Source organism: Genypterus blacodes, unplaced genomic scaffold, assembly GCF_046128005.1.
Source record: "Genypterus blacodes isolate CSIRO-AG114 ecotype Tasmania unplaced genomic scaffold, CSIRO-AGI_Gbla_v1 ptg000408l_1, whole genome shotgun sequence".
NCBI classification, from domain to species: domain Eukaryota; kingdom Metazoa; phylum Chordata; class Actinopteri; order Ophidiiformes; family Ophidiidae; genus Genypterus; species Genypterus blacodes.
In genome coordinates this window covers 6,379-27,500 of record NW_027467181.1, presented here as the reverse complement: position 1 = coordinate 27,500, position 21,122 = coordinate 6,379, and the positions used below count along the sequence as shown (strand labels likewise).

General features: G+C 52.7%; 2 protein-coding genes across 2 annotated transcripts; one reads left to right on the top strand and one right to left on the bottom strand.

The window, feature by feature from the left end:
- The first annotated feature begins 243 nt into the window (after positions 1–243).
- Positions 244–8,509, top strand: ezh2 (enhancer of zeste 2 polycomb repressive complex 2 subunit). Its single transcript, XM_076138852.1, has 19 exons — positions 244–603; positions 1,437–1,560; positions 1,719–1,847; positions 1,921–2,040; positions 2,118–2,238; positions 3,108–3,272; positions 3,447–3,543; positions 3,616–3,779; positions 3,863–3,960; positions 4,043–4,280; positions 4,576–4,736; positions 4,811–4,946; positions 5,021–5,146; positions 5,298–5,476; positions 5,664–5,759; positions 5,863–5,944; positions 6,032–6,112; positions 6,203–6,287; positions 6,373–8,509. Exons 2-19 carry the CDS (start codon positions 1,444–1,446, stop codon positions 6,431–6,433), a joined length of 2,256 nt encoding a protein of 751 aa, XP_075994967.1. The 5' UTR covers positions 244–603; positions 1,437–1,443; the 3' UTR covers positions 6,434–8,509.
- Positions 8,510–8,558: 49 nt separating this feature from the next.
- Positions 8,559–20,118, bottom strand: LOC142989362 (cullin-1). The gene is made up of 22 exons (XM_076138851.1): positions 19,954–20,118; positions 15,234–15,611; positions 14,753–14,927; positions 14,515–14,682; positions 14,334–14,384; positions 14,145–14,235; positions 13,803–13,966; positions 13,410–13,572; positions 13,019–13,149; positions 12,806–12,913; positions 12,595–12,701; positions 12,325–12,373; positions 11,904–12,035; positions 11,603–11,720; positions 11,320–11,396; positions 11,119–11,237; positions 10,510–10,615; positions 10,380–10,427; positions 9,916–9,998; positions 9,722–9,827; positions 9,532–9,645; positions 8,559–9,277 (listed from the first exon to the last, which is right to left on the bottom strand). Exons 2-22 carry the CDS (start codon positions 15,371–15,373, stop codon positions 9,197–9,199), a joined length of 2,331 nt encoding a protein of 776 aa, XP_075994966.1. The 5' UTR covers positions 15,374–15,611; positions 19,954–20,118; the 3' UTR covers positions 8,559–9,196.
- Between the last annotated feature and the right edge of the window lie 1,004 nt (positions 20,119–21,122).

Genomic DNA, 21,122 nt, shown 5'->3' with positions numbered 1-21,122 from the left:
TTCTTTTCGCAGCAACATGACTACTCGGCAGAGGTCGAAGGTCAGCGGTGTGTTTGTGATTCGGTTCCGGTGACAAACGGGAGAACAAAGAGAAAGAGTCCACACGCTGCTGGGCCCCCGGCTGAGCTCGGCTCCCATTGGCTGTTGATGTGATCCCGTTCCACCTATCGAGTGGCAGCACACTCAGAAAGCTTGAACGTCGGCTTTTGTGATTGGTCCAAATGTTTGGCGCCTCCAGAATCCGCTGCAGTCGTAGTGGGCGGCGAACGTGAACCGGGGTTCAGTTTGAACATTTGGTCGAGCCGAAGCGGAAATATCCAAATTAAACTCATCGATTCAAAGAACGCTGAAATCAAACCTTCTGTTTTACACTCACATACGTGTTCGTCCTCACGCGGAGGCCACCAGAGGAGATCCGCCGCCTTCAGCTGTGTCCGGGCACGAAGCCGGTCCATCTAGCTAACTGTTAGCTAAGCGCCGAGCTAACGTCACAGCTAGCCGGAGCAGACGCAGCTAAGCCCGCACACAAAGGACGACTCTTCCTGCGGCAGTCCCGTCGAACCCGACTCGCTCCGGTGAATGAGGACGGGTCTTCCTGCTCAGGTAGGGAGGGCTGTCGGGGGCGGGGGGGGGCGGCCTTTCCGGGCTCCGTGTTCGCTCTTTGTACCTGAGCGAAGCTCGCCGTCTCGTCCCGGCTCCTCTGGAGCCCCACGGCTCTGAGCTCTCTGTTTATCCCTAACCCGTGAACTTCTCCGCGGCTCCTCCACCCACCTCTAACCTGAACCCAAACCTCTGTGGGTCATGGGGGTGGGGGGGTGGGGGGTGAGACAAGACCGGCCAGCGTTAGCATGGAGTTAGTTAGCCTGTCGTCCTGTAATGAGGGAAATGGCTCCTCCGGACCTCTTATAAACGTAAAGTATGAATATGGACGCTAAAGTCAGTGACGCAGCAAAGCTACAGACAGAAGCAGAGCGGGACAGGAGGAGGCCTCTGATTGGTCAGAGACGAGACGAGGCGCGAACACGGAGCGGGCGCGAGCGGTCAGACGTTACAAAGTTTATAAACCAAGAAGAAGATCAGAGTGTGTGTGTGTGTGAGTGTGTGAGAGAGAGATAGGGCATATCAGCAGTAGAGGTGCTCGGGGTCTTCAGGAATTGAACCTGAAACCTTCCGGTTACCAGGCAGCTGGTCTACCACCCTGAGCTATGGGACAGACGGTTGCCATGGTAAAATGAGGTCCATGACCCTCCCAGTGTACCGACCCGTTCCCTTGGCAGCCGTCTGATCCGGTGAAGCTCTGCCTGGTGCTGAGGACGGACGGAGTGCAGAGCTTCAGATAGGGCCCTGAGGTCACAGGGGTCAGAGTTCAAAAGGCAGCCGAGTGGAGATGGAGGAGACCGGAGACGTCAGTGATGAATCAGTGTGTCGTCCCTCAGGTGGATCATGGTGCTGACAGGAAAGCGGTCAGAGAAGGGGCCGGCCTGCTGGAAGAGGAGGGTGAAGTCTGAGTACATGCGGCTGAGGCAGCTGAAACGCTTCAGACGGGCCGACGAGGTCAAGGTAGGCACACACACACACACACACACACACACAGGATGTGGAGGGTTATATGAGGGGGGTCAGAGTTCAAACTCTTATCATCTGTGACACAGACAGACAGCTACTCTGGGTGTGTGTGTGTCTGATGTCTACGTGTGTGTGTGTGTGTGATCCTGCAGAGCATGTTCAACACCAACCGGCAGAAGATCATGGAGCGCACAGACATCCTGAACCAAGAGTGGAGGACCAGACGGATCCAACCGGTCCACATCATGACCTCAGTCAGCTCCCTGAGAGGGACCAGAGAGGTGTGTGTGTGTGTGTGTTTAGCTCTCGTGTGTGTGTGTGTGTGTGCTCTGCTCACTCTTTGTGTCTCCACAGTGCACAGTGGACAGTGGGTTCTCTGAGTTCCCCCGGCAGGTCATCCCTCTGAAGACCCTGAACGCCGTGGCGTCGGTCCCGGTCATGTACTCCTGGTCTCCTCTGCAGCAGAACTTCATGGTGCGTTTGTCTCCGTGACGCCTCGTTCTTGTTTGAAGTCCAAACCGAAGCTGAAGTTTGTGCTTTGGCTCCGTCAGGTGGAGGACGAGACGGTGCTCCACAACATCCCCTACATGGGAGACGAGATCCTGGACCAGGACGGCACCTTCATAGAGGAGCTGATCAAGAACTACGACGGAAAAGTGCACGGAGACAGAGGTGAGGGTCGGGGAGGCGGAGGTGAGGGTCGGGGAGGCGGAGGTGAGGGTCGGGGAGACAGGTGAGGGTCGGGGAGGCGGAGGTGAGGGTCGGGGAGACAGGTGAGGGTCGGGGAGGCGGAGGTGAGGGTCGGGGAGACAGGTGAGGGTCGGGGAGACAGGTGAGGGTCGGGGAGGCGGAGGTGAGGGTCGGGGAGGCGGAGGTGAGGGTCGGGGAGACAGGTGAGGGTCGGGGAGACAGGTGAGGGTCGGGGAGACGGAGGTAAGGGTCAGGGAGACGGAGGTGAGGGTCGCGGAGACAGGTGAGGGTCGGGGAGGCGGAGGTGAGGGTCGGGGAGGCGGAGGTGAGGGTCGGGGAGACAGGTGAGGGTCGGGGAGACAGGTGAGGGTCGGGGAGACAGGTGAGGGTCGGGAGACAGGTGAGGGTCGGGGAGACAGGTGAGGGTCGGGGAGGCGGAGGTGAGGGTCGGGAGACAGCTGAGGGTCGGGGAGACAGGTGAGGGTCGGGGAGACAGGTGAGGGTCGGGGAGACAGGTGAGGGTCGGGGAGACAGGTGAGGGTCGGGAGACAGGTGAGGGTCGGGGAGACAGGTGAGGGTCGGGGAGGCGGAGGTGAGGGTCGGGGAGACAGGTGAGGGTCGGGAGACAGGTGAGGGTCGGGGAGACAGGTGAGGGTCGGGGAGACAGGTGAGGGTCGGGGAGACAGGTGAGGGTCGGGGAGACAGGTGAGGGTCGGGGAGACGGAGGTGAGGGTCGGGGGAGACGGAGGTGAGGGTCGGGGAGACAGGTGAGGGTCGGGGAGACGGAGGTGAGGGTCGGGGAGACAGGTGAGGGTCGGGGAGACGTTTTCACCAAACCTCTGCTCCTCCAGAGTGCGGCTTCATCAACGATGAGATCTTTGTGGAGCTAGTCGGAGCTCTGTCACAGTACAGCGACAACGAAGAGGAGGAGGACGAGGAGGAGCCGGACTTCAAGGTGGACAAGATGGAGATGTGCGACGGGAAGGAGCATCCAGAGGAGAGCCGCAAGGACGAGAGTGAGGACACCAGAGCGTCACAAACATCTGTGGGAGAGAGGGAGGAGAGGCCACACCTGAACTGTGTGTGTGTGTGTGTGTGTGTGTGTGTGTGTGTGTGTGTGTGTGTGTGTGTGTGTGTGTGTGTGTGTGTGTGTGTGTGTGTGTGTGTGTGTGTGTGTGTGTGTGTTCCAGGCAGCGACAGCACCAAGAAGTTTCCCTCTGATAAGATCTTTGAAGCCATCTCCTCCATGTTTCCTGATAAAGGCTCCACAGAGGAACTGAAAGAGAAGTGAGACAGGACATCAGACACGCTCCTCTGTAACCATGGAGACAGTCTGTTGACATCACCTCTCTCTCTCAGGTATAAGGAGCTGACAGAGCAGCAGCTGCCGGGCGCTCTTCCTCCTGAATGCACCCCCAACATCGACGGGCCCAACGCTCGCTCTGTGCAGCGCGAGCAGAGCCTGCACAGCTTCCACACACTGTTCTGTAGACGCTGCTTCAAGTACGACTGCTTCCTCCACCGTGAGTACACACACACACACACACACACACACTCTTCCTCTCCCTCTCTCTGTGCCTCAGCGTTCTTCTTCCTGTCTCTTTAGCGTTCCATGCCACTCCAAACACGTATAAACGTAAGAACATGGAGAACCTGGTGGACAGCAAACCGTGTGGCGTGGACTGCTACATGTACCTGGTGCAGGTGAGACGGCCTTTGACCCCGCCTCTAATGTGACATCGTCACCATGATGAGGAAATAAAGTCCCTGTGCTGCTTCCTGTCAGGACGGCATGGTGAGGGAGTACGCTGCGGGCGGCGAAGCCGAGCCAATCAAAACGCCCTCCAAACGCACGGTGGGCCGTCGCCGGGGACGACTGCCGAACGGCAACAGCCGGCCCGGCACCCCCACTGTTTCCTCGGAAACCAAAGACACGGACAGCGAGGGCGGCAAAGACGACGAGCGGGACAACGACAACGACAAGGACGAAGACGACAAGAAGGACGAGAACACCAGCAGCTCAGGTACGACCGTGACGCCAAACTGTTTCCACGGCAACAACTGTGGCCTTTCCTCAATGAGCAGGAATCAGAAAATTACCTCATCGTTAACGAGAGCGTTTGACCTGACTCCGCCTCTCTCTCTGTGTGTGTGTGTGTGTGTGTGTGTGTGTGTGTGTGTGTGTGCGCGCGCGTGTGTGTGTGTGTGTGTGTGTGTGTGTGTGTGTGTGTGCGCGTGTGTGCGTGCGCGTGCGTGCGTGCGTGTGTGTGTGTGTGTGTGTGTGTGTGTGTGTGTGTGTGTGTGTGTGTGTGTGTGCAGAGGAGAACTCTCGCTGTCAGACTCCAGTGAAGCTGAGCGGCGAGGCCGAGGCGGTGGAGTGGGGCGGGGCCGAGGCGTCTCTGTTCAGGGTTCTCATCGGGACGTATTACGACAACTACTGCGCCATCGCTCGACTCATCGGCACCAAAACCTGCAGACAGGTGAGGCTCCAAGGGTCACAGGGTCAGGGTGAGGGGAGGATGAGGTCATACACACACACGTCTGTCTCCATCAGGTGTACGAGTTCAGAGTGAAGGAGTCCAGCATCATCGCCCGAGCCCCGGCTGAGGACGAGGACACGCCCCCCAGGAAGAAGAAGAGGAAACACAGACTGTGGGCCACGCACTGCAGGAAGATCCAGCTGAAGAAAGGTCAGAGGTCACCTTTCACTCTTTGTTGTAGGGAGTGCGAGTGCTGAGCGATGACCTCACTGTTTCCTTTACAGACGGCTCATCCAATCACGTGTACAACTACCAGCCGTGTGACCACCCGAGGCAGCCGTGTGACTCCTCCTGCCCCTGCGTCACCGCCCAGAACTTCTGTGAGAAGTTCTGCCAGTGCAGCTCAGAGTGTAAGAGCGCACACACACGCTCACGCTCACACACACACGCTCACGCTCACGCTCACACACACACACACACACACACACACACACACACACACACACACACACACACACACACAGGTGGGCAGCTCTAAGGTGTGTGTGTGTGTGTCTTTAGGTCAGAACCGTTTCCCAGGCTGCCGCTGTAAGGCTCAGTGTAACACCAAGCAGTGTCCCTGTTACCTGGCAGTGAGGGAGTGTGACCCCGACCTCTGCCTGACCTGTGGGGCCGCAGACCACTGGGACAGCAAGAACGTCTCCTGTAAGAACTGCTCCATCCAGAGAGGAGCCAAGAAGGTACCACACACACACAGACAGACAGAGACACACACACACACACACACACACACACAGACAGACAGACAGACAGACAGACAGACAGACAGACAGACAGACAGACAGACAGAGACACACACACACACACAGACACACACACAGACAGACAGACAGACAGCTGTGTTCACTCTGCCCTCTGCCTCCTCAGCACCTCCTGCTGGCTCCCTCAGACGTTGCAGGCTGGGGCATCTTCATCAAAGAGCCGGTGCAGAAGAACGAGTTCATCTCTGAGTACTGTGGAGAGGTGAGAGCCACGCAGACTCAACCGGCTGACCTCTGACCCTGAACGCTCACGTACTCAAAGTTCTTTAGAGGTCAACTTTGTAATGTATGACCTCCGTCTGCAGATCATCTCCCAGGATGAAGCTGACCGCCGGGGGAAAGTCTACGACAAATACATGTGCAGCTTCCTGTTCAACCTCAACAACGGTAACACACACACACACACACACACTGTTTTACCTCCAAATAAAAGCTGTGAGATCAAACTGATTGATTTCTTCTCTGTCTCTTTAGATTTTGTCGTTGACGCCACAAGAAAAGGAAACAAGATTCGCTTTGCCAACCACTCAGTCAACCCCAACTGCTACGCTAAGGGTGAGAGAGCGGCACGGCATGAGGTCAGAGGTCATCACAGGGACGTGTGTAAGAGCTTCATAACCTCTGTGTGTGTGTGTGTGTGTGTAGTGATGATGGTGAACGGGGACCACAGGATCGGGATCTTTGCTAAGAGAGCCATCCAGACGGGGGAGGAGCTTTTCTTTGACTACAGGTCAGCAACAGGAAGTTTTACTTTGAAAAGCCAGGGTTTGTGTTGTGTATCCTGACCTGTGTGTGTGTGTGTGTGTGCGCCTCAGGTACAGCCAGGCCGACGCCCTCAAGTACGTCGGGATCGAACGCGAAATGGAAATCGCCTGATTGTGATTCTACCTCCTGTGGGTCGGCGACATAAAGGCCTTTAACACACACACACACAAACGCACACACACGCACACACACACACACTCTTCAGGAATGCAGACGACTCATGCTACAAAACTTCAGGAATTCTGGGATATTTTTTTTTGATGTGCTGAGGCAGAACTCAAACACTTTTTTAACTCTTAAGTCTTTCCTTATGAATTTCCTGTTGCCACATCTTCCTCCTCCTCTTCTTCCTCGAGGCGTCTCAGATTCACTATCTTCCTTCGATGCGGCTCTCGTTTCCAGCTTCCTTCTTAATGAGGAAGCTTCAGGGACCAAAACTAGCAGCCAGACTGACAGAGCGTGCCGGAGCTCTGAACCTCAGCTGAAACAGATTCAGGTGCCAACGTGTCTGAACCAGCATGTGGCGACCCGTTGTGATCGGCTGCCACTCAACCAGAACCACAACCCAAACGCGCCGGGTTTGCACCGCCGTTCTCACGCAGTTTTCCCATCGTACCGCTCCAGCTGGACCCGGCTCGCTCCGGTTACACAGCGACAGCTTTTAGTCGAGCTCCTTTAAGCTGCGTTTGGTCTCTGATAGAGAAATGAGCCTCATCATGTTCTAAGAGACAAACATGACTCAGCTCAACCTGAGCTCAGCTGATGAGAACAGGAACTAGAGTTACCATAGTAACTACAGGCTGTGGGCCCAACATGTCCTCTCCATCTCCTCTTCTGTGCTCCAGCGGCTCCTCTGCTGCACAGCTCCCTTTGCTCCTCTTCTTCACATGTGGACCCTCAGACAGCTCCACTCTTCCTCTCTCTGTCCTCTTCTTCAGCTGTTCTCTCGTGGTGCTGTTGCTTTGCGTCTAGTAGAGCTGTAACTTCTTCTCAATAACAGACCTCATGTCCTACATCACCATGGAGACAAAGTCTTTGTTACAGCTTCACCAATGACTTCTTTATCAATGCAACACTCAATCTTCCACCTTAAGCAAAACTGAACACTTTAGTCATATTTCAATCATTGCTTCCCATATTCCAATTCTGTCTCGGCTGAATGGAGGCAGTCAGTGTGTAGATGTTTGTGCTGGACCAGGTGGATCCATCAGGGTCCATTAGAGACCTCCAGACCTGAAGAGAAGCACAAACATCTACACACTGACAAAGGAACTGACACAGAGACAAGTGAGAAAGTCATGAAAGTTTGTGAAATGTGTTTGCTGTCAAACCAAAAGTAGCTCCTGCAGCTTCGAGCTCTGCGATGGGAAAAACTTCTTTTAGTGTTTAATCACCGTAACGTTCTCCACTTCCTGTTGTGCCTTGAGTTGTGGATAGAACACGGACGTCCTGAAGTGTTCCAGTCCCACTGTGGTTTCCTGTGGGCGCTCTGAGGCAGAGGACCGTCCTGTCCAATCAGTATGACCCTGTTAGTCTGTTGGAGCGTTCCTCCTCTTTTAATGCTGACGTACAAACAATCACATTGAACACTGATCTGTTTGATGTGAACTCTGGTGTCTGACCCACATGAAGCAATACCAGCTTTTATTTTGGTAACTGAGTTGGGATTGTGTTCAAACTCACTGCGTTCATCAGTCCGGTGCTTTCTGCCGTCACACGGAGTCTCTGCTGATGGAATCCAGCGGGCGGTCGTGGCGTTGATCCATTTCCTTCCACCTGTAGTGACATCACATGAGCCTGGAAGAGGATTCCATTCATGGAATGCCGCTGCTGTGACGCCATGGTGACCTGCTGAGCAAAATGACTGAAAGCAGCGGCTTTAAACAAACCAGCAGAGAATCACTCACTTGTTCACCATCAAGCTGTGCTCTTCTGATTCCCCCTCCCCCCCCCAGGGGGCGACGGCGAGCAATGTTCTGCCTTAACCCTTCCAGAAAGAAGCAGCGGGTGCACGTGAACACGCTGGGGCAGCTTTGTGACTGAATACTTTACAGATGGACGTCAGTGGACCCTGAAGCCTAAACTGCCGGTGCTTGATCCCATGTGGTGCTGATTTTGTAAATGTTTACAGGGATTTTGTTGTTTAAAGGTGAAAGCAGATTAAAAAAAACTATAAACTGCACTTACATTGTTTGCCTTCATTTCTGCACCTAAAGAGTCAGAGTCCAGGCGCTGGTTAGAGAAATCTGTTTTTATTTATCACACATTTAGAAAATGAACCACACTATACAAATGTCCACCTCAGGTCGCTGCACCGCCTCAAACCAAACCCAGACCAGGGCGGGTAAAGGATCAGGATGTGGCACTGCGGCGGCTCCTCCTCCCTCCCTCAGGTCAGTCAGAGTAACTTAGGGGTTTTCGGTGGACTGCATCGCTGCCGCTGACGTTAATCTTTAATCTTTTTCATGTCACGTGATGCAGGTAGGCAGTAGCATGCAGAAACCTTTGGATGCGGCTCTCCTCTGATTGGCTGAATTCATTACGTTTGCACTATAGTTTATTTTCCTCTTAGAGTCTTTGTTATTTACAACATGACAACAGGAAGTGTGTGTATGCGCGAGCGAGCTGACATGATTCCTTCCTCATGGAGAAGGCCTGAGGGGAGAGCACAGAGGTCAAAGTTCACCCCCTCCCGCCCCCCCTCCCGCTCGGTGGTGAGCGTCTCCTGATTGGTCGCCCGGTGTGGCTGTGATGTCGCGCAGACACAATCCAACATGTCCGCCGCTCAGAGGGGTCCACACTTTATTACTGAGACATCAAATAAAAAATGAAAACAAATAAAACCAAAGGGAGCAGCGAGCAACGTGAGGACGTCTAGGCCAGGTAACTGTACGTGTCCTTCTCCCCGTCCACACGCTCCAGGTACTCCTTCTCTATCAGGATGTCAATGCATTTCTGAACACAAGGGGGAGACAAACACCAAACATGAGCACAGGAAGTCTGGGAAACGGGTTAACATGATGTCATCTTTGTGCAGTGGGCGGAGCTAGAGTAAGAGGCCAAACAGCCAGAGAGCAAATAAACGGTATGAGCTCTGATGTGGATGTGTGTGTGTGTGTGTGTGTGTGTGTGTGTGTGTGTGTGTGTGTGTGTGTGTGTGTGTGTGTGTGTGTGTGTGTGTGTGTGTGTGTGTGTGTGTGTGTGTTTACCTTGATAACAGGGACTCTGGGTTTGAACCTGGAGGAGAGCTGGTTGAGGACTTCAGCCAGGAGCTGCTGGTGCTTCAGGACCTTCCTCATCTTCATGATCCTCACAATGGCAGCCTACACACACACAAACACACACTCTCAAACTCTGATCCTCCTGATGTCTTCATGGGTGTAACGGATCAATAATCACCTGGATGAGGAGTTTGCGGTCCTCCTCGATGTTCTTGTGTGTGGTCTCCTGCTCCTGTTTCTGCTCCGTCTTCATGGGGACGTTGATGTTCACCCTCAGCTTCTTACTGCCGGAGCAAAGAGAGAACCTCAGTGAAGAACCACAACAGCAGCAGAGCCTCTGCAGTGAACTACAGGACGAAGACGCTCGCTCACTTCTTGTATCCCAGGAAAAGCTTGATGACCGTGTCGGACTTGAACTCCACCTCGTCCACGTTGGCGTTCTCATCCTCCAGCACCTGGCAGACAGACAGACAGGTCACAGTGAGACCTCCTTCAGTGACCTCTGCTGGATGAAGTCACAATGTTCCAAAACGGTATTCAATCAAGTTCATCTAAAACCAAACAAAGTCCCTTTGGTTGATCTCCCTTGAGGGGTTAAAGGTTCAATCTGCTGATGAATGGAACTCCAGGCTTTACGCTGTGGCAGAGCGCCGAGCTGGAGGAGGAAGCTCACGGAGCCCGTCAGCAGTTTGGGCCTGCGGTGAAGCCGAGCACAGGAAGGGGCGGAGCTTCATCGGTACTCATGGTGCCGGAGGTCAGAACTTCTCTGTCTCTGTTCAGCCCTGAGCTCTGCTGCCCTCTGGTGGTCAAACAGCAGAACATGTTGAAGTACTCACCAGCAGCTTGGACTTCAAGAGGATCTGCAGGACCTGAACCAGGATGTCCTGAGGACCAGATAACACGAGTAGTTTAGAAAGAGCGCCGGGCGCCTGTCGGTCATGGTGCGGTGAGGCCCCGCCCTCTTACGGTTTTGATCTGTGTGCTGTCAGTGAGCTGCTGCACAGTGTAGCTGTCCTCTGTGTTGTACTGCAGCAGGATGGCCATCTGGAAGGTGGAGGCCTGCAGCGTGTACCTGAACACAACACAGCTTCACTCAGGCTGCACCACAGGGACACTCAGCGCCCCCTGTCTGTACACAGCGCCCCCTGTCTGTACTCAGCGCCCTCTGTCTGTACTCAACGCCCCCTGTCTGTACTCAGCGCCCTCTGTCTGTACTCAGCGCCCTCTGTCTGTACACAGCGCCCCCTGTCTGTACTCAGCGCCCTCTGTCTGTACTCAACGCCCCCTGTCTGTACTCAGCGCCCTCTGTCTGTACTCAGCGCCCTCTGTCTGTACTCAGCGCCCTCTGTCTGTACACAGCGCCCTCTGTCTGTACACAGCGCCCTCTGTCTGTACACAGCGCCCTCTGTCTGTACACAGCGCCCTCTGTCTGTACTCAGCGCCCTCTGTCTGTACACAGCGCCCTCTGTCTGTACACAGCGCCCCCTGTCTGTACTCAGCGCCCCCTGTCTGTACACAGCGCCCCCTGTCTGTACTCAGCGCCCCCTGTCTGTACACAGCGCCCCCTGTCTGTACCTGTTCTTGAAGCAGTTTGTCACAAGCTCTCCTTTGGACAGATGGTAGAGCCAGGTCAGCTTCCTGCCGCTGTGTCTGCTGGCGTAGAAGGCTGTGAATCGTTGATAACTTCGCTCCAGCTGAGGGAGAATTCAGATCAATCAGCTACAAACACACACAACTGTCAGATTTGCTTTGGATCAAACACAAACGTGTGTTTACCTCAGAGGGCAGAGCGAAGGTGCAGGACTGCTGGAAAGGCCAAGACCCAGAGCTCAGGACCTGGATGCTGAAGTCCACTACACACACACACACACACACACAAACACACACACACACACCATCAGCTGTCAGATTGTTTGTGATTGAAGTGCAGCCTGAAGCTAAACACGTTAACAACAAAGCCTCTAAACCCACAGAGAGAAATATCTACTGAACTCCTCCTGCCAGTCAGCATCTCAGATAATACTGGGGCGTGTGTGTGTGTGCGTGTGCTGTCACTCACAGTCCAGCGGCTCTGAGTTGGTCAGGTGCTTCTTAAACTGCTCGTTCAGGTCCTTACTGACTCCAATGTCCTGGAACATGCGCTGCAGTTTGGACGTGTACTCGAACCCGCAGGCTTGCTGCAGGAGGAGGAGGAGCAGGAGGAGGAGGAACTCAAACATCTCAAACATTTCTTGGTTTACACTCTGGAAGAACTGATGAGTGTGAGGTTGTTCTGCTCTTCACTTTCCATGTCACACATCAGAGTTCAGCTCTGTAGAACATCTAGTGTGTGTGTGTGTGTGTGTGTGTGTGTGTGAGACCTTGAGCTTAGAGATCATGCTGGCCTCTGCGTCGTCACTGGCGCTGTTCTGGTGGACCAAACGCTTAGCGAGCATCTTGGCATAAAACTTCTGGAACACATCTTTGTCCTCGATGTATTTGAACACAACCATCTGAGACACAAAGAGTCAAACACTGTAACGTCTTTATGTGAACAGAGCCCAGGGGGTCAGAGCCCAGGGGGTCAGAGCCCAGGGGGTCAGAGCCCAGAGGGTCAGAGCCCAGAGGGTCAGAGCCCAGGGGGTCAGAGCCCAGGGGGTCAGAGCCCAGAGGGTCAGAGCCCAGGGGGTCAGAGCCCAGGGGGTCAGAGCCCAGAGGGTCAGAGCCCAGGGGGTCAGAGCCCAGAGGGTCAGAGCCCAGAGGGTCAGAGCCCAGAGGGTCAGTGCAGTAACAGGGTCTCACCACTTGGTTGAGTGTGTCCTCAAGCTCCGCCTCCTCAGGGTTTTTGGAGCTAAAGGGAATTCAAACAAACAAATTCATTTCTGCTGTTCACCACACTGAGACTGAGACACACACACACACACACACACACACACACACACACACACACACACACACACACACACACACACACACACACACACACACACACACACACACACACACACACACACACACACACACACACACACACACACACACACACACACACACACACACACACACACACACCTCTTCTTCAGCAGAGAGTCACAGTATCTGGCCAGCAGCTCAGGAGACTTGCTGGAGGACTGGGCCATCCTGGTGACGGCGTTGTTGTTGATGAATCGTCCACAGGCCTGAGCAGAGAGACGCACAGGTTAGAGGAATCATGCTACACGCAGACGACACGCCAGGCTGCAGCACAGTGACTGACACACACACACATCAGAGAGCAGCTGACCTTATCAAGTGCGGCCACGAAGCCGGCGTCGTTGTTGAAGGCAGACATGACTAGGGCGTTGTACTTCTTATGGACGTCCAGGGTGGTCTGGACGTAAACTTTGGGGTCCTACAAGGAACAAAGACTCATTTAGGACTCTAGCGGTGTCTCTACTGGACCATCAGGATCTGATCCTGGGTCTGGATCCATCAGAAGGATCAATACTGTGCGTACGTTGAGCGCCGCCTCTCCACACTTCTCGATGGCGGCCAAGCCCTGGTTATGGATGTGAGTTTCCAGAAGCTTCTTCAGTTCTCCCAGGCCGTCTGTGATCCGTGACACCAGGTTGTACATCCGGCCCAGATCTAACAGAGGAGCAGAGAGCGGTCAGCCTGCAGTCGCTCTGTGACGATCCACTCTCACTGCTGCTCCGTGTGTGTGTGTGTGTGTGTGTGTGTGTGGAGGATCCAGATCTAAGTTTATATTTGAGCATGATGACACAACCGGCTGAGCCGTCCAGAACTGATCACTCTATTGATTACCTAATCATTCAGGTTACTATGAGGAGGCTCTCAAGGTCAAGAGGTCAGATGATGAAGGGGTCTTGGTTGTCACGGTGACGTACCTTCATTTTTGTCAGCATCCAGAAGGTTCTGGAACTCTGTGTGGAAGATCTCCAGGTGTTTCTCTATGAGGACCTGCTCACACTTCCTGGCCAGCTCGTCCTGTGTGGACTCATGGAGGTAAACCTGGACGCGGCGCTGCTCCTCCAGCAGACGAGCCTCCGCCTGTGTGTGTGTGTGTGTGTGTGTGTGTGTGTGTGTGTGTGTAGGTGAACAACAAAAACATTCCTCGTTTTTCCAGACCAACAGACAAACTCCTCACTGAACTGAGGCAGCCATCAATCATGGGACTCTATCTGGGCTAAGACACGCCCCCTGGAGCTAAGGCACGCCCCCTGGCCTGAGTTAGTGATGGGAGACCGGATGCTCTCTTGTTGCTTCATAGTGCTGCTCACCTTCTTCATGTACTCTGTGACGGGGTTCTGCTGGAGGAACTCTGTGCTCTCACGCGTGTAGAAGCGCTCCGTGTCCGTGAGGAACTGGCACTCAAAGTACTCTTTGTACACCGACAGCGTGGGGCCTTTGGCGAAGGCGTCCTCTTCGTTCAGGCCCAGCTCCACTGGAGAGGGAGGAAGAGGAAGCAGCAGGTATCAATATGAGCACGAAGATGACATGTTATACCCCACACAACTTAACATGGGCCGTGTGTGTGTGTGTGTGTGTGTGTGTGTGTGTGTGTGTGTGTGTGTGTGTGTGTGTGTGTGTGTGTGTGTGTGTGTGTGTGTGTGTGTACGCACCATAAGACTGGACCACGCCGCTGATCAGTCTGGTGTTGATTGTCTCACCGTTCCTCTCCCTCTCTATCAGCTTCAGCACAGCGTTTGTTACCTGACAGACAAGAACACTGTGTCACTCTCTCACACACACACACACACACACACACACCTCACCTCAGCCTCTGTGAAGCCAAACTGTGACACACCCACCTGTTTGTTGAGGGGTCGGAATAAACACTCCCTCCAGGTCACCAGAGCCAGCTGGAGGAGAGAGAGAGAGAGAGAGAGCAGAGTGTTAGAGCTCAGTTTGTTCTCTCTCACACACACACACACACACAGAGGAGTGTGTGCCATGTGATATGGATGCTGGTGTGCTTGCTGGTCAACATACAGAGTAAATCTCATAGATGCCCTTGCGTCCCTCATCACACTCCCGTCTGACCCAGTGGCGGTTGAGGTAGGCACAGATTCCGTTGAGGACTTTACTGGAGAAGCGGTAATCCTCCCACTGCTGAGTGTAAAACTTTAACACACACTCATCCATGAGATCCTCACCATCCTGGAGGGGAAGCAAAGAGGTGTGAGGGAGGGAGGGAGGAAGAGGAGGGTCTGTGTGTGTGTGGACTTACCTTCAGCAGGCTGGTCAGATAGTTCTTCAGAAACTCTTTGAGCCGCTTGTAGAGCTCCAGACCTACAAACTGGGCCCCGCCCGGAGTGGTGGACTTTTTGGAGGGTTTGGCTGGAGGCACAGAGCCCCGGCCCTGGCTGGACTGGTGGACGCTGGTACAATAGTTATATACATGTCTGAGGAAAGGGTTAAGGAACCATGGAAACACACAAACACCTCTGCTCCACCAGCTGACATGGAGGAGACGCACACAACTACAAACTGAGCAAAGAGCTGGGAAGTAAACAACTCCTTCATCCGTGCTGCCAGAGGAGGACAGAGTCTCCTCATCTGTCTGTGAACAGGAGTAGAGCTTTATCCTGCCTCTGACCTTTGACCCTGAAGCCTCTGTATGCTGTCCTATAGAGACATGTACATGTGTGTATCATCTCTACAGCCTTAAGTTCCATTGTGTAGTGAAAGCGTGTGACTTGTGTGGATACGTGTAGAGCTCCATGTAGCGTGACTTGGCCATGCTCTGTCTCGTGTAGACCTGCTGGATGCCAGCCCGCAGGTCGTCCCATATCTGGTCCAGCCCTATCTGTTTCAGTCCGTGGGGGTTCTGGGTCCGGTTAGACGACATGGTAGAGCCTCTGTCCTGTCCTGCTCCGTCTCCTGTCCTGTCCTCCTTTCCTCTCCTGGCTTGGTTTCTGTCCTGACTGGCTCTGCTCTCAGAGTACGCTGTCCATCTGGCAGCAGCTGCAGCAGCGCGTCAGGAAGATGCTGGTCGCCTGGGAGACGGGATGCAGTCCCACTCTGTACGCCTGGGTGGCGCTATCTGCCACTCCACCTAAAAACTCCAGCAAGCGTCACAAGATGACCTGCAGAACAAAAGGGGTTCAGAACATTACAGAGATTTACTATGATCAGGGTTATTACCTCTCTCTGTCTATCTAAAGTCATCAACCACACTTTGATTGATCTTTATTACGTGGAGCTGCATTCACACCATGAACGACACGCTCACAATCAAGACTCAAGTCACCATGACAACCAAAACATGCATCTCTGGCTACAGAGACCTTTATCATCTGACCTCTTGACCTTGAGAGCCTCCTCATAGTAACCCGAGTGAACTCTGGGCCACCAGATCCAGATCTACTGACCCTGATCCTGCTGATCCAGGTCCTACTGACCCAATGGAATGGATTGTTTAGGTTGCAGGCTGCTGTAGCATCTAGTGGTGGCCTGGTGTCACTACAGGCCCAGCACACAGGTTTGCATAAACAACATGAACTATGATCCAGAATCCTTCTCAACGTCTTCTCTGATGTCCACACGACCCCTGACCTCCTCCTCTGACTCCCTGTCATCAGTACTGTTAGCAGGTCAGAGGCTCTGAGCCCGGTTGAACCCAAAGCCTCACGTCACTGAGCTAATGCCAGCTTAGTCCACTTCACCCGCTGCTCTGACAGCCAGACTGAGGCCGGCCCAGGACCACGACACGTGTGCGTGTTCTGATGCACGCCCTCCACCTTCTCCACACTCATGTTCCTAAAAACCCAGAGAGCTGACGCGTCATGGAGCTTCATGTTTCTGAGCCTCTGGTCAGATACATGGCTCTCTCTCTCTCTCTCTCTCACACACACACACACACACACACCTCCTGCATGTTGCCTTATTATCTTCACTGTGACGGGTGGATGAGAGTCTGAACATCTTAGAAGAAGGTGAAGCCCTCAGCTGAGTGGAGCCGTCCAGCTGAAGGCCTTCAGACTCCTGCTGCTCTCTCTCCATCAGCATGGCTGCTCCTTGCTCCCACAATGAGGCTGAGTCTGATCACACTGAGGCTGGGTCTTCTTCAGCATGATGGAAAGGCCATTTCATCCATGATGTCATTATGGGGGGGGTTGCTCAGGTGGTTCATGTCAACTGTGACATCATTCATGGTGTCATTGTGGGGGGGGGGGTGCAAAGAAAGAATCAAAGTGCTCCTGAGGTGTTTGTGTGAACTCTGACCCCCCAGGGGGGACCCCATTAGGACCTGGTTTCTCTGAGGTTCCACACTGTGAGCCAGTCTGTGGTAACATGTAGAGGCATGAACAGCTTGGTGTCTTTAGTTTTAGGTGTTATTTTAAATATCCTATATAAATACATTTGATGTAAAGATGAAGTTCCCCTCAGTCTTCAGACCTGTTTAAGCCGCTGTTCCTCCTTCAAACACAGAAACCGTACCTGTGCTCCAGCAGTTGCCATGGCAACTGGGGCAGACAATGCCTCTGAGTAGCCATTTGACTGTAGAAGTTGAGCCCTCTCCTGCTCGTCTTCACGGGGAGGAAGGTGCCCTTCACTGCAGCCCTGGGATCTCCTTGTTCTGGACCGCTGTCTACAAAAGGAACCTCATCCCTGCCATCAACTTCCTGCACACTCCTGCTTCACACATGGCAGGGAAATCAGCAAAGTTCAAAGGTCACTTTGAGCTCATACAATCAATCTCCTGATGATGTAATGAGGCCGACACCTCCTCACATCTCTGCTCTTCTTCTACTGTTTGTCCTCACGACGCCCTGCGTGTTAATCTGCTCCGCATCCTCTCAGCCGCTTCATCACACCAGCTGCAGACTGATGAGAGAGATCCATGACAGCAGAGGGTCCAGGGTCAAAGGTCACTGCCCACTGACTGTGGGCAACAAGCAGCCCGGACCTTCATCATCCTGCAACCTGACTATCAAGGTGAGGCAGAGTGGGACAGAGAGAGGCAGAGTGCTTCAGGAGGCCAACATGCATCACAACACAAGCTAGCTGGCCTCTGAGACAAGAGAGAGAGAGAGAGAGAGAGAGAGAGAGAGAGAGAGAGAGAGAGAGAGAGACAGAGACAGAGACAGAGGGAGAGGGAGAGGGAGACAGAGAGAGAGAGAGAGAGAGAGAGAGACAGAGACAGAGAGAGGGAGAGGGAGAGGGAGAGAGAGAGAGAGAGAGAGAGAGAGAGAGAGAGAGAGAGAGAGAGAGAGAGAGAGAGAGACAGAGACAGAGACAGAGACAGAGAGAGAGAGAGAGAGAGAGGAAGCTCAGTCTGGTAATCAGGTCTCTGTGTGTCCAGACTGTAATACTAAAGAAAAAACATCTTCATCGCAGTGATGAGGAGCTCTTGCTAACTGACTGGTTTGAGTGTGTGTGTGTGTGTGTGTGTGTGTGTGTGTGTGTGTGTGTGTGTGTGTGTGTGTGTGTGTGTGTGTGTGTGTGTGTGTGTGTGTGTGTGTGTGTGTGTGTGTGTGTGTGTGTGTGTGTGTGTGTGTGCTGAAGGTAAACAGCTTGTGCTGCTCTGTTGCTCTGCTCAGCGTACAGCAGAGCAGCAGAGCAGCTGAGCCTCACAGCGACTCTACACTCCCTCCCCTCAGCACACATGCTACATGTTAAGCAGTCAGACCTGAACGGGTCAGACCAGGTGAAGGAAGAGGCACGGCCACCACAACAACACCTTTGTTTTAGTTTAAGATGTGTCCATCACAAGTTAGCTGAGCCTGAGTGATCTGATGGACAGGACAGGACAACCCTCAGTGCAGACAGACAGGAAGCAGCTAAAGACAGGCAGATCATCACATCAACTTAGAGCCAAACTGGGTTCTTCTCTGGAGTCATAACCTTCCTTACATGTGTGATCCTGAGCAGAGGACGGATCAGTGGAGGGAAGTCAGCGTGTGTGAGCGAGCTGTGGGGCGTTGTGAGGACGCATCATGCAGCATGTGCTCTGGGAGAGAAACAGGTCGGCCTTAAACGTGACGTTTCCTTAAATATGGAAATGCAACAGAAGGAAAAGGTGACCGAGTGTCAAACAGCAGCAGCCTCAGCACACGCGTGTACAGTGAGGTGCCTGGACACGCACAAACCCATGACCACCTCAGTGAGGACACCTCAGTGAGCAGCTGCAGGATTGTGGCATATGATCAGACCCACACACACACACTGAATAGATGCAACATGTCAAGATGTGTTCTCTTAGACAGCCTCAGATCCACCAGGGCGTCCACAAGGAACACAACTCTCATGTTTGGATTCATCAATCATTCATTTACTCCATCTAATCAAACTGCACAACGCACAACAAGCCTGAAAGCCTTCCATGATTCTTTCCCACGAGTCAACCAGAGAGCAGCCAGATGCTAACTTACTTCAGTCATCCTAACGTCCACACAGAACGCCAAAGACTTCGATCAGGATTTGGGTCAAAACATTTGCTGCCTCTCGCTTCTCAAACATGAGGATTTTCTCCTCTTCTCTTTTCATAAGATTGGAAATTGAACCCATTTGCAGTTTTGTTCCATTTTGGGAAAGGTGAGGACTCAGCTGATCTGCTCCGGAGGGGACGAGCAGCTGGATGTCACTCAACAACGACAGGAGGCAAAGAGATCGAGGACCATTGGAGAATCATTTTGACAATCGCACTGAAAACAATGATCAATGATTTCCATCAGTTAAAAAGAATAAGGAGTCGTTAAAGTAAAGACTCTCATCTCTCCGTTTCACGTGATTGTAAACTGAATCCCTGTTGAAATGAAATACATAAAATATTGACATCAATAATAATTTGGCACAAATATCAGGTTGAAGATAATGATGCATTTTCCCAATCCTCCGTCTTTCCTTTCCTTTGTTATTCTCTTAAAGCTCTTCCTTTGACCAGTGGAACACTTCTCCCGCTGTCAGCCTCACAGCACGGCCCGGCTCCACACACACACACACAGGTCCAAACAGCTCATTACTCACATATTTGCACCCAGCAGCAGACCTGAAGCTCAGATCGGCTCATGTTGATCTGAAAACGGAGTCAGACGCTGCTACGCAATACAGCTAGCGCGCTAACGTTAGCTCCCGTGGCTCGCTTCGCTGTGTTAGCTGTGAAGTTAGCCTGCCTGTCTGTCTGACGCTGCGGGGCCGAAGCGACCGCTGTATTACGGTTTAACGGCTTCATTTCTTATTTGTGAAAACGCAGAGAGCCCATTCGGGGTTAGTTACAGAAAACGGGAGTGTTGGTCGAGCTGAACGCAGTCGCCTGGACAGACGGTGTTAGCGGAGTAAAATGGCAGCCTAGCTTCTCCAGCTACTCAATAATGAGTCAGGAAAACACTTCGCTAGCAGATTAGCTTAGCGTGCTAACCATTAGCTAGATTGATTGGCCGAGAAAAGGGCGCCACCGGGCTTCGCTTTGGCGTCTGAGAGTCTTACCATCTTCAGGCCGTCGGTGTGTCTGTATACGCGCTGGACGTGTGGCTCTCGGTGCCCGGCGGCGTCTCCGTCTCCGTGTCCGTGTGAGTGTTTGCTGCCCGCCGCTAACTGCGCCGCTTCGCTCGCACAAAGATCAGCTCAGCAGCCACAGAATCATGCTGCGTTCAAGGACCGTCAGAAACGGCAGCACTGCTCTATATAAAACACCTCCGCTTCCAGACACGAAACCGACGCAGACTCTCGCTCCCGCTGATCACTTCTTCATTTCCTCCGTTATTCCGTTATATCCATGGAAACACAAGTATAAGATCTATTGTCACAGCCAATTACAGAAAAGAGAACAAGCTGGGACTGAAATTGAGAAACCTTGGATCCAAAGAACGGCACTAAGTATTAAGCCACTCAGGCTCAAATTGTGACGGTTGCGCACCTTTGCTGAGGTGAAGACGGCATAAACGAGGAAACGCCTCCAGGCCATAACGCCAAAGAATCACTTTTTTAAAATTTAGGATCTCCGTGAAGAACCGAGCCGTAGTTCAAGCCAATCTGCCAATACACACACACACACACACACACACACACACACACAATCACACACACACACTATCCCATCACAACGCCCTTAATAAAATAGACGGGAATGACATTTTACCACAGCAATATTGAAAAAAAGGCATGGGGATAGACCAGAGTAAATTATTAAATTGTTAACCTAAATGTTTAGACATAAAGAATACTTAAAGTCAGAGTCAATTTGATCATTTGTAACAACTAAGTAATTATAAGCTTTTGCCGTTTTTGAAAAATTTGAATCAGTCCAAAATATACTCGATTTATAAGAGAAATGATCAAATAGAAGTCGAGATCTACTACATGTTTATGATACCACGTGATCAGGTGTGCCTATAAAGTATGAATGTGAAAATAACGTGGAAGATGAGTTTCTGAACCGCGCTCATTTCTACAAGGGTCATTAATAGCGTCCGCATATACGAGGATCCTTGAATGTATCACGAGGGAGTCACTGAAGGACTACAATCATGGCGGACACACGGCAACAAAAATAATGCAACATCTGACACGCGTGCGCACTGGGCCGTTATAGGCACACGTATGAATAACGATCATAATAATACATTCTCTTTGAGGACGCCTTTCAACACCTGGGG